At 42.6% G+C, this 12,507-nt stretch overlaps 1 protein-coding gene across 2 annotated transcripts in view; it reads right to left on the reverse strand.

The window, feature by feature from the left end:
• Positions 1–12,507, reverse strand: part of Lca5 (lebercilin LCA5) — a 57,289-nt gene that overhangs the window by 2,073 nt on the left and 42,709 nt on the right. The window contains 5 exon segments of one of the 2 annotated variants that reach the window (NR_172050.1): positions 3,016–3,989; positions 6,014–6,143; positions 7,071–7,213; positions 8,043–8,136; positions 9,009–9,146. Coding sequence is in view for 1 of the 2 variants with exons in the window: in NM_001393917.1 (NP_001380846.1) it covers positions 3,034–3,989; positions 6,014–6,143; positions 7,071–7,213; positions 8,043–8,136; positions 9,009–9,146 (1,461 nt within the window). In the remaining variant the exon portion in view is untranslated. 2 annotated transcript variants of the gene reach the window in all.

The following is a 12,507-nucleotide window of genomic DNA, read 5'->3' on the forward strand; positions in this document are numbered from 1 at the left end:
CGTATGTAGGCAAGCCCCACAAAACAGACTGTCTCAACAGCAGCGCTTTGCAGAGAGAAAAAGGAGAGGCAGAGGTTCCCAAGCTTATCCAGACACATCCGCTGTAGAGAAGTGGGGTGTGAATGATTAACTCATGCAACCCAAGGCCCAGCATTGTCCAGACATTTAACCGCTGTGAGGCTCTCCCTTTGCCTCATGCCACCAAACCTGTCTTGGGAAACTCTAAGTTCTTTTTCTACTGTTCTGTAGAAGAGCTCATAGTGACAAATAAAGGACCAGTAAGCACAGACCCAAGACAGGGTGTCTTTACTGTGGATGCCTAATGGTTGGGGGCTTATGGGTTGTGTGCCCAGTCTTGGGGTGTGCGTGTGTATGTGTGTGTGTGCGTGTCTGTGTCTGCTCCACTTTTTCAATTACTTATTTTAATTATCATCAGCAGCAGCTGTTTATCAAGTGCGTATAGCATGCTGGCACTTGGCAGAGCATTAACCTCTGTGTTCCCCTTACTTCTAACCACCATAAGGCCCACGGAAGACCGTTAGGAACTGAGGAAGCCACAGTCCACAGGTACAAGCTGACACAGGAGGGCAGTGCCTGCAGGGTAAGTCTCTACCCTCTCTACTCACCTCAACAAGAGGGAAGCACTTTCAACTGACTTTTTAAAAAACACACTTTAACGTGGGGGGTACGTATTGTGAAGCCGAGAAAAAGGCTTTATGGGTATTTTCTGTGGCCGAGTTAGGGTGATTTCTATCCGTCTAAAGCTGTCACACTGCTGCTTTAGTGCATGTTTCCCTTCTGGTATCCTGAGGAACCAGGGACTGCAGCTTGGGATGTGGAGTAAGGAGGAGGAGGAGGAAGCCCAGGGTCCGCCAGGAAACAGACCTGCGTTCCCTCCAGCTTCTTCCTCCCCGTCTGCATTTCTCTTTATTACCACGTGGATCATGCGTCATTGCTGGAGCTAGTAAGGTCGAAGAGATTGATTAGGACTATAATTCTGTGAGAAGACAGCCACACTGTCTAGTTGGTACAAATTCATGTGCTTCAAGTCAAAGTCCTGAACAAAATAAGGCGACAAATGAAGGAGCTACCTTCCAGATCCTGCTTCCATGGTCTGTCTCCCAAATATAAAGTGTCATTCAAATAAAGAATCATGGTGTGTTTTAACTTTTTATTAGTAAGAGTTCTGAGTACAAATAATTTAACTTGACATTTAGAAAAAACTGATTTGCTCTCTAAGTTCTGTACATTTTAATATCAAATTTTAATACTAAACATCATAATGCCTTTAAGTTTTTAACTTAATTTAATTTTAATAATTCTTTGTTTCACTGGGTTAAATAGACTTTCAAGTAGAAAAGGCATAAATATAATGAAAGTAGTGAATAAAAATTTTTCTGGACAAAAACATTTTAAAAACCCTTAAAATTAGAATACTTTTGTAAAAAAAAAACCATATCCATGAACAAAATTAACATTACATAATGCTTTATCAAGAACTGTGTCACAAATAACATGCTTACATATATTACAATGATTTGCAATATAGTAAATGCTTATTCATAAAGTCCTCTCCTGAGAAAAATTTTAAATATTATTTAGCACTTTAAGGAGAGTTTGTTCCCCCAAAATGACAAGAACCCAATCCAGGGGGAAGACAGCAGTACAGCCGTGAATTAGGACTGACCAGGGAAGGTCTTACCAAGTAACAGCAGAAGAACCCAGACAACATGGGAACGCCTTCCCTAAGCCTTGCATGAGATGTGAACAAATGGACACACTGCTCAGGTCACCCGCGTTCCACAGGTCACCCGCGTTCCACAGGTCACCCGCGTTCCACAGGTCACCCGCGTTCCACAGGTCACCCGCGTTCCACAGGTCACCCGCGTTCCACAGGTCACCCGCGTTCCACGCAATGCTTCTCCTTGGCTGATACATTACTGCTCCAACAGGCCAGACCAAGTCAGCAAATGCCCCTCAGCTATCCTGGACTGAGTGGAAGGACCTTGCCTTTCAACAGAAAGCTATCGCATCTACTCAGAAAGACAGGAGCCCCACGTCTAAAAACTTCTTGGTGAAGTTGTGTCAACATCACAAACTCACGAGTATCGCACTGCTGTCTCCTGAGTTTGAGCACAAGTTCAAATATTAAAAATATGTATGAAAATTTCCAAACATAACACTCTGGAAACATAATTGAGTTGAAAATCATTGTGTTGGGCTGGCATTTCTTCTACTGCCCGTATTTGGTAGGGAATCTTTCACCTGTCACCAGAATTTAGAGTGTACAGAAGAGGAGAGGAAGGACAGCCTTGAGCTTGTGCCCAAGCCTCCTGCAGCCACAGAAAGGAAGGCCATTAAGGCAGCCATGTCTCCTGTGCTCTACCGTATCCACGCACGCGGCCAGCAAGGCAGCACTGAGTGACTCCGGGCCTGCAACTGAGGAGTATCAATTACTCCTGAGGAGTCACCGCCCAGTGCACACTCCTCTAAACACCCTCAAGTCCCCAGGGATGGTTTTCCAAGAAAATGAAGTCCCAACATTACTGTCACCACCACTCAAGAGTGGCTTGGCTCTGTCACCTCAGACAAGGGCACAGCTCCTACATCCCACTGCTGTCTGCCACTGAGGTCTTTAATCCTACCGGAGACCCTCCATTTCCACTTAGCCATCAGTGGGAAAAACAGTGCTTGGGCTCACTGAGGTTGGATCAAAATGAGAGGGAAAAGAAATGAGATTTACTGAAGTAAAACTTCCCACAGTGCTAACTCAGTGAGACCTAGCCGTAACAACAGAGGAACAGTCAGCAACAACTCTCCTTAGGGTTCATTTCGAAACAAAAAAGCATTCTTACAATGCGGCTTTGAGGAACAGTACTACCTGTTTGATTATGCCATCGTTAGCCACTAAAAGTTACTCCCTACTAAGTCTACTTTACCATTGAAAGTTTAAATGTTTATAATAAATACTGTATTAAAATACTTTAATATTTACAATTGAAAAAATATATATACTCTGTGTGCTCCAGTCAGTCATCTGAGGGTAACCTCTTCAATGTCCTCGTCAATAGAGTCAACGGCCGTGACTGTTGGCTTAGTGCTCGTGTGCTTCAACCGGTGTCTATTTGGATTAAAACTTCTTCCTTCGCTGAGGAAAAGGTCTTCATCTTCACCATCAGGCTCCCGGACTCTGCTGCTTCTGTCCCCGGAGAGGAAATGAAGAGGGTCCAAGTCACCTCTGCTGGCAGCAGGGAAATGTGAGTCAATGCTCTTGGAGGGGACATTGCAGTTGGTGTTGGTGTTGGTGTTGGTGTTGGTGTTGGTGTTGGTGTTGGTGTTGGTGTTGGTGGTGGCGCTGGTGCTGGTGGTGGCGGTGTTGGTGGCGCTGGCGCTGGCGCCGAACAGCTGCTCCATCAGGGTTGCCTTTTTCTCTTTCCTTGAAATGAAATCTAGACTGTCTTTACTCAGGCCCTCAGACATGTTGCTTTGGAAATCTAAAAGGCTATTTTTTTGGCTAGGTGGATTTGACTTTCCTGGTGTTTTTCCAAACGAAGGCACGTAGCTACCGAATGAGAACTCATCTGAAGGAGCTGGACTTCTGATCAGTCCTGGACTCTGGCCTTCGTCCCTGGGAGTTAAAAAACTCATGTCTGACAAATGTTGTCCATTAAATGATCTGTCTAAGGACTCCGAGAACGTGTAAGGTCTGAGGCTTCTGTCTGGAGAGTACAGCTTGGATTCGAAGTTGGGTAGCAACGGCAAAAGGGGTCGGCTGAGGCTCTGGGGATCTTGGAGTTCTTTGTTGATTTCGTTCAGTTTGGCAAGAAGCATTTCTGTCTTTAGTCTTTCCGCCTCGTCTTGGAATTTATCAATCGTTTGAGCTTGATAACTTTCCGTTTGGACACTTCCAGCTTCTAACACCAGCTTCTCTGTTCTCCCTAGCAAAGATGACTTGCCTTTCACCTTATCAAGCTCTTCTCTTTCCCATTCTGCATAAAATGAAAGTTTAAAAAAAAGGAATTTTTAAAGCAATAAGTATTTTTAAATAGGAAAATTCAGCTACCATCTTCTGAAAAATGTCTTTTAATCTACATTTGACATTCTACGAAAGGTGTAAGGGACATTGTGATATTTTGTTTCTATGCTTGACAATCTGGATTGGAAAATAATTAATACAAATTGCACTTAAGGGTCCCATGGCACACTTTGGTCTTCAGTATAGCAGTAGGAAGGTTCTCTATGGAGTACTGTCCAATTCATGATGTGCGAGGAGACACACTGAACAGTGAGTTTACACATAAATTCTTGGCTGTCCTGAGAAAGCAACCCTTACACACAGCTCGTATAGTAAGTGCAGCGACTCAAATCAAGACAAAAATCTCAGTTAAATCTCAAATGAAGAACATTTATTTTTTTCTTACTCATCAAAAATATTCATTTCAATCCAAGAGGTGGTGGGGAAATGCCTTTAATCCCAGCACTCAGGAAGCAGAGGCAGGAGGATCTCTGTGAGTTAGAGGCCAGCCTGGTCTACAGAGTAAGTTCCAGGCTACACAGAGAAACCCTATCCTGAAAAACCACCACCAGCACCAACAAATGTGTGTGTGTGTGTGTGTGTGTGTGTGTGGTGTGTGTGTGTGTGTGTGTGTGTGGTGTGTGTGTGTGTGTGTGTGTGTCTGTGTATGTGTATGTATGTGGTGTGTTGTGTATGTGGTGTGTGTGTGTATGTGGTGTGTGTGTATGTGTGTGTATGTGGTGTGGTGTGTATGTGGTGTGTGTGTGTGTGTACACATGCACACATGTATATTTCACAGACTGAAAAACATAAGCAAAAAGTACTCGAGTAAAAAACCCTAGAGAATTAAACACAATTTATAATCAATTTCTGGGGGGGGGAGAAAATGCTTCCAGGAACAGTCTCATGTTTACCAACAAGATCACATTCTGTGTCAGAGAGCTCCTGGATGTGGGAACTGTGACGGAGAGTATAAGAGAATGTCTGTGCTTGGGAGAAGCACATGCCACGTGCTCAAGGGAACGGCTGTGAGGCGCAGAATTCATTTGTAAAGGTTCAAAGGGGGCTTTGTTTTGTTTGTTGTTTTGTTGTCATTGTTTATGGCCATTCTTGGCATTTTTCCATAATTTTGAAGTCATTTTCTAGTGAATGAATTCAAATATCAAATTTTAGTACACAGCATAAATTCTGATATCATTCTGATATCAGACCACCCTGTATAGAAGAGAGGGTAGGGGAGAGCCTAAGGGACCAGGCCACAGTCTTCGGTCATTTTATTCCTTTTTGTCATCGTTGTTGTTCCCTAAATGAACTGCCTATAACAATTTTCCATTCTGTGGCTTAACCCATAAAAGCATTTTGCTCGGCCTCTGGCCAACATTGATAGCACTTCCCATCCAATATGCATATTAACAACTTCAAGCAACAACTGGATCACAAATTTCTGCTCCATGCATTTCAGCTCAAAACAAACAAATTCAGAAGATTTCTCCATATGCAACTACCACAGAACTAACTGAGATAGGGAAGTTAGTCTGGGACGCCTGGTACCCACACCTCGAGCATCCTTGATCTAAGCTGTGGGAACTGCCTCTCAAACTTATAAGCAATGCCAGTAAAGATTTGCACACTAAAGCAAACCAAAATGACAAGAACACTCAGAGCCTTGCAGAGCGCTGACTTCTGTGTCTTCACTAGCTCCTGACTCAGTTTCAAGGCCAGTGCACGATAGGGCGCTCTCGGTTCTTTCTCAAGTCTTAGCCATCACTCGGGAAAATTTTTCCTCGTTGATTAAAAGTTGTTTCATCTAAACTCGCTAGAGTTAATTTATTCATATTTCCCAAGCCTCAGTAACAACTTGGAGTCTTCCTTTCCTTCCTTTCCTAACTCTATTCAGGTGTTCTGACTGGCCGTTTTCTACCCTCCACTGCTCCCTGGGTCTCTCCCTGTTTCCTGCAGTCACCTGACAGCCCACCCACTGCCCCCACAAACTCTTACCACTCTCAGACTTCCCGGTCTCCTGCTTTGCAGTACATGAATCCTGGTCGTCGCTGTACTTTCCTTCTTGTTCCAAAGTTGAGCTTAGACTCTCTGACCCATGCTCATTTCGCTCCTGGTATTCCAGGTACTGTTACGTATCCAAAATGCAAATGCGTATGGAAAAGGGAGAAACAGACTTTAAACTCAGTGGGTCATTCATCAAGCATGGTGACCAAGTTACAAATTAAACCAAATCTTCATTTAATACATTAACAAATCACAAGTTACCACGTGTAGAAAGATGCTTAAAAAGGGAAAGGTTATCTTTTAATTTAGCTAAAATTTTAAAGAGAAAACAAGATATATTAGAACCAATCAATGTAATAAAAAGAAAACCAAAAATCTATGTATAACTGTGAAGAGGTAAGCTGCAAAGGTAGCTTGGGTTTGTCTATTTTTACAACAAAATCTGATTAATTCAGCTACCTAGAAATGGCTATTACCCTGCTATGCTAGCCAACTAGGATGACTGATAGTGAATTGCAGAACACGGGCACTGGCAGCCACACTGAATCTTTTAAATCTACATTTTGTCTAAAATGTCTCATTAATAATTAATTAGGTAGTATCTAACTCAAATAGTATTATAAACTTACTCACTAGCCCCCTTGACGGCCAGTCCTTGTCTAGGAGATGCACATGTGAGTGTAACCCAGAGGACCTGAACTGAGGAGGAAGACCCATGCTGAATGTGCGGGGGCCCTACCCTAATGTCTGGGGACGAAAGGGAAAAAGAAGAGGGCTGAGCGAGGGCCTGCCTTCCTCTCTGCTTCTGGACTACACAGCTCACATCCCCCACCATGATGGAGGACATTCCCTCAAGTCAAGAGCCAGAGTGAACCTCTTCCCTCTTGGGCTGCATCTCATGAGATGTGGTCACATCTCATGATGTGACTAGCACACCTCTCAGAGGACACAGAAGCAGCCAGAGGTGGGGCGCGTGTGCAGAACTTCTGACCACATTTGTGCAAATAGCTTTTCTGGAGTTTGACTGCAGTCACTGTGCTAAACTCACCGAAGGAAGATATTCTGACCCGTCCCATCTGTTTTCATAACAAAGGACTGTCTGTGCTGTGAAAGGAAACTCTTCCGGCTCAAAGTCTTCAGCGGTCTGTACTGCTTTTGTACACAGGTCCGTAAAGTCGCTCTGGCAGGATGCTACAATGGGGATATATATTCAATCGGCAACATTCATCCCACTGAAAGCACACTTCATTGATGACGGATTAACTACCAATTATGTGATTTGAGGGCAACTGTACTACAGACGCTAATGAACTTTTGCAAAGTCAGTACTTTAACATTTCTGTAATTCACAGGAAAATTATACTTTTGTTTTAAAAAAGGAAAACTGCACATAATACAAACAATGGAGTGAAATGATTTGCTTCTACTAGAAGGAGAAGGAGCGAGTGAAATGGCCGCAGTGAAGAGTACAATTGTGTGAGGTAGATGCTTTAATACTTGGCAATAATTACATAATTTTATGTTATCAAAATTCCAGTAGGAAGGTTTTTAACCTTTATTAAAGCTAAGTTTATTTAATGATGACATCAAAGCTGCCCACTGTGTGTTTAGCACAGAAACACTGAAGTTTTTCAAAGGCTGCGTAAACTGCATCTTTTTAATTTTACAAGTTCTATTTTTTTTTAATTACTGTATATAGGTTGCCTGTGAGTCTGTTCGCCAAATATGTCTGGGTGCTCAAAGAGCCCAGAAGAGGGTATCGGGTCACCTGGAGCTGGAGTTTAAAGTCACTGTGCAGCACCTTAAGAGTGCTCTGGAAGAGCGGCAAGAACTTTTAAACCCCCAAGCCCGCTCCCTGTCCCCCTAAACATGAGTGGTCAAAGTTGAAAGCAATGTGATTCCGAGTAAATCTGATTCATAATGAAAGATCAAATGCATCCCAAGGACGCTCCTCCCTTCCCCTTCACTTTAGAACCCATTCGTGCTAACAGCTCCAGTTTCAGCAATAATCCTACCATACCATGCTTTCTTGCAATTTCTTTCTCTTTCTTTGGAGAGGACTTGGGCAGGCGATTAGCGTAGATGTTTTTTATATCCAATTCTTTCTCCTTCTCCTGAAAACAAACCCAGTATAGGGAAGGAAGGTAAGCAGTTTGAAATTAAACATCCTTGTTGTATTGACAAATATCTTCTTTATCAAACTGACATAAATTTCTTCAGGCCAGCTCCCAACTGTAACTGTCCAACTGGAAAAAGAATTACCTCCAAGGAGGAGGGAAGGAAGGCAGGGGTGGGGGAGAGGAAAGCGGTAAGGAGATAAAGAGGAGGAGGCAGGAGGGAAGGGGGAAGAGGGAAGGAAGGGGATGCAAATACAGCAAGCTCTACCTCCTCCCCCAGAATGCCTAGCTATCCAGGCTTAGCCACAGAGGCAGAGGCAGAGCCTCTCTTACGGATGGATTTTGAGTTACTAATGACTGAAAGGGTGGATCACACTTTTCAGCCTAAGAGCTCTTCACAATTCGGGGATGATGCCTTTTTCTGAGAACTTGGTGATCCAAGAGAAAACTATATAAGATAATGCATACAGAATTCTGAGCAAAATTTCAGCCCATCAGACCTCTGTCAAATGCAAGCGTCATTAACACAATTAATTAATATGAATTGTGTTGCTTCTAAACAGAAGGAACTTTAAAAGCACCCATGTGAAGAATTCTAGATCATTCAAGAGTGAGGTGCAGGTGCTCCTTCCCATGATCCTCTTCTAGAACTCTGTTATTAATTTCGTTTACATTGTTCCTATTGGCATATACAGTATTTACTTTGTTACAGCAATGACATTAGCCATGCTTTGTTTCTAAGTGACACATATTAGAATTGGTAGCTTATATAGCAGCGAATATGAAGGGTGGCCACTATGTTAAGTACTAGGTTTTCATGTGATTTCACATGGCCTGGGAAATCTTGCAGCCTAGCAGAGCGTGCTCACCTTCAGCTTGTGGTGGAGCCGCTGCAGCTCCTTTTGGAGAATTTTATTTTCATCGTGAGCCTCAAACGCTCTTTTCCTTTCAGCAAGCAGCTGCCGCTGGAAGCTGTTGGTGCTTAGCTCCAGGTTCTTCGATAGTTCCTTTGGGAAACAACAACAAAACCAAGAGTGAAACATGGGACTGCTAAGTGTCACAGGACATCTTCGTAGCACTGATTTGACTTAAAACCAGGCTAAGCTCAGTGTTCAGGAGCCTAACGCAAACCAGGAAACGGGCTCACTAACACCTAGTAAGTGGCCTAGATTGGTGATCCTCCCTTGTCTTTCCTGATGAGGTAATCACTCCTTACACACCTGCCTGCAGCACACGGTTGCATGAGGGAGCACAAGACAGAACGGATGGAACATGTTGGAGCTTCCAGAATAAACTGCTCGGCAGTGAATACCAAGGTGGACGACAGCAAACACAGGTGCAGAGCTGCACTGGACTGCCCTGCCCTCTAGGGAAACTTGTGCTCCTTCCCTTGGTCTCTGAACACGTCTCATCGAGCTTATGCAGAATTCAGATTAAAATATTTAATTTTCAAATAAGTCGTTGTTTGCCTACCTTCTAGATGAAAAGAAAAAGTCTTTTAAACCAAACACAAAAAAAGGGAAGTAAAAGGCAGTTATAATCTTACTACTGTGCAATCATCATTGCCAGCATCTCAGAGGTACAGCCTGAGCTTTTTCCTCACTATCCAAAAAAAACAAAAAACAAAAAAACAAAACAAAACAAAACAAAACAAAAAAAAACAAAAAAACCAAAGCCACAGATTTTAGTGCCAAGGTCCTTTAAAAATCACATTCCATTTTGTAACCAAATTATTAAATAAATTATTAAATTAAATAAATCAGTCAATTTATTTAACCAGATTCTGCTGTCCCAGTTTTTCTGTGCTTCCGGTTTTTCCCATAGTGAATATCCTAGAATAAGCAACTTAAAACATAAATTTATAATTTCTCCAGGGCAATGTTAAGAAATGAAGTTTCTAGGTTCTCACTGAAAGTAAGAACACTCCTGTCTTTGACAGAAAAAGGTGAATAAAAAGCTATATTGGGAGAAACAACTTATCTGTCTTATATCAATACAGAAACATATACGTTTCATATACGTATACATATATATATACATACCTATACATATATATTCACAAAATTCAGTAATAAGAAACCAAACAGCTTAGTTAAAAAAATAGTAGAAGAAATATCTGAGCAGGTAATTTATCAAAGAAGACAGAGACATATGGACACCAAACAGGAGGCCCAGCATCATTATGAAGAAAATGCAAAGTCAAGGCACAATGAAGGAATATTACCTGTCAGTTACAAGGTCTGAAACTCAGAAGCCTAAGTGACCATGGTTCACAGGGATCAACAGCTACCAGTATCTGTCACTGTGAATGGGAATACAGGATGGGGGTTTCAGGGCAGAAGTGAGGGCTCTGGTGGCCCCAGCCAGTTGCCTTGCTCGGCAACTTCCTCAATGCCAATTAAGGCATTGATGGTGAAAAGCAAAGAAAGAACAGCCCGGGTAGACACCAAGGACCTCAGAACGATCTTAAGGAAACGATACTGCCTCTATTCCGACGGACAAACTTGGGTTAGTAACACTGACGCATCAGAGGAATGCAAAGTTACGGATGTTCTAACCTGAGTCTGGTGGTGTACAACGGTAATCTCAGCTGTGGGACAATGAATGCAAAGCCAGACTGGCTTACATGGTAAGATTCTCTCTCAAAAAATCCAAAGTATAGCAGCAAGGACAGAGCACTAAGTTAAAATGTTCTATATAAAAGCCCTGCAGAGGTCGGTACTATATTCATAGCAGGCTGGATCTCGTAAACAGGAGGAGGAGTATAAAGGAAATTAAGTCAACAGAAAAACAAACAAAACGGCACTGGGGACAGTGGAATAAAGAAATTCCTGTACACATTTAAATCACAAAACTGGTGTATTTAGGGCCAAGGGGCATGATATATGTAACTTGCCCTCAGAAAGCCAATCTGTGTCTCCACATGTGACACAAAAAGAACATGGGATCCTGTGGCTGCCTGCGACAAGGCAAACATTTTCAATGTTTACAACAGATGAGCTAGTCAACCATTTAGCCTGCATCGTAGCATTTGAGGTTTGCCACTTTACTTAAGCTGGAAATATTTCTACAAAGCAGGTAGCACGAAAACTGTACCCTGGTTGCTTTGAGGCAAATTAGGAAGTCAAACTGCAGAGAGGAAACACAGCACAGGTAAAAATGGAATAAAACATGCTCAAGTTCCAAACGGCCGCTCTGTCCAGCTGGAACCCAAGTGAGAGCCAGGGAAACCTACATTCCAGAGCAGAGACAAGACATTCTCGAAAATGACGACAAAGTTTACAACTTGGTCCTCACTGAAAGCAAGTCTATTTCAGTAGGAAAGAACATGAACCCCGAAGGAAAGAATGAACACTGAGCGGCCACGACAAGCTCCGAACAATGGCAAACCTGAGAAATGCCAGGAGGCACCTCAACATGAGACCTGCTGTTTGAAGTTGTATGCGTAGGAGCTTGGAACCTTTGTATACCTCGATTTCTGTGACAGTACAGACATTGCCTTGCTTGGGGTCAAGGAACCTTTTGGCCAAGTACAGCAGAAGGAACTGTATCAAACCAAACCAAACCAAACACTTTTGAATTTTGCCTCACAAAGGTCCTGAGGAACTGGCGTAACCTCACCTCACACATGCACAGGTGCAAAGTACAGGCCAGAGCAAAGGGGAATGCATTAGGAAAGCCACAGCCAGCACTGTGGGGCAAACAGAGATCCCAGCTGTGCTCAAGACGAGCAGGGGCTTCCGGTGAGACAACTGCAGGGCCAGGGCTCAGAGGTTCACCCAGTGCCCATGGCCCTTGCCCAGTGCTCAAGACTTTCTTGTCTGTTGATCAGGACATAAACTCCATTGACCACAATTCTCATAAACTGCAGGACGTGATCAAGAAACCAATCCTGAGAATCTATGTCTAGAAGGGCCCATAGTACAAACTACAGAGAGAGACAACATAGTCAGTGAAATTACAGCCTAAAACTGTTCTCTACATCAAGGCTGAATAATAGACATCTAAGTATAAGAGACATTTAGAATTCCAATTAGATATGACCAGAAAAGAATGTCTTCAAGGCACATTATAGATAAAATGAAACAAAGTCTCTCTGCAGAAAGCCCAAATTCCACCGAAACATGTACCGTTGTATCTGAAACCCGAGAGTAAACAACTGCTTATAAGACACCATACAGAGCAAAGGTGTCCTTTAATGTAAAGAAAGTGTTTTCCAAAATAAGCACAATAAAAAAATAAAGCAATTCATAACTACTAAACTAGCATTATAGAAAATATTTTACAAGAGAAATTGATTTTAAAAATGAGAATAAGGAAGGAATCAAGCCTATTTAACTCAGCTTTGATGAATTTCTATAATAAATA

Source organism: Rattus norvegicus, chromosome 8, assembly GCF_021556685.1.
Source record: "Rattus norvegicus strain SHRSP/BbbUtx chromosome 8, alternate assembly SHRSP_T2T, whole genome shotgun sequence".
Lineage (NCBI taxonomy): Eukaryota > Metazoa > Chordata > Mammalia > Rodentia > Muridae > Rattus > Rattus norvegicus.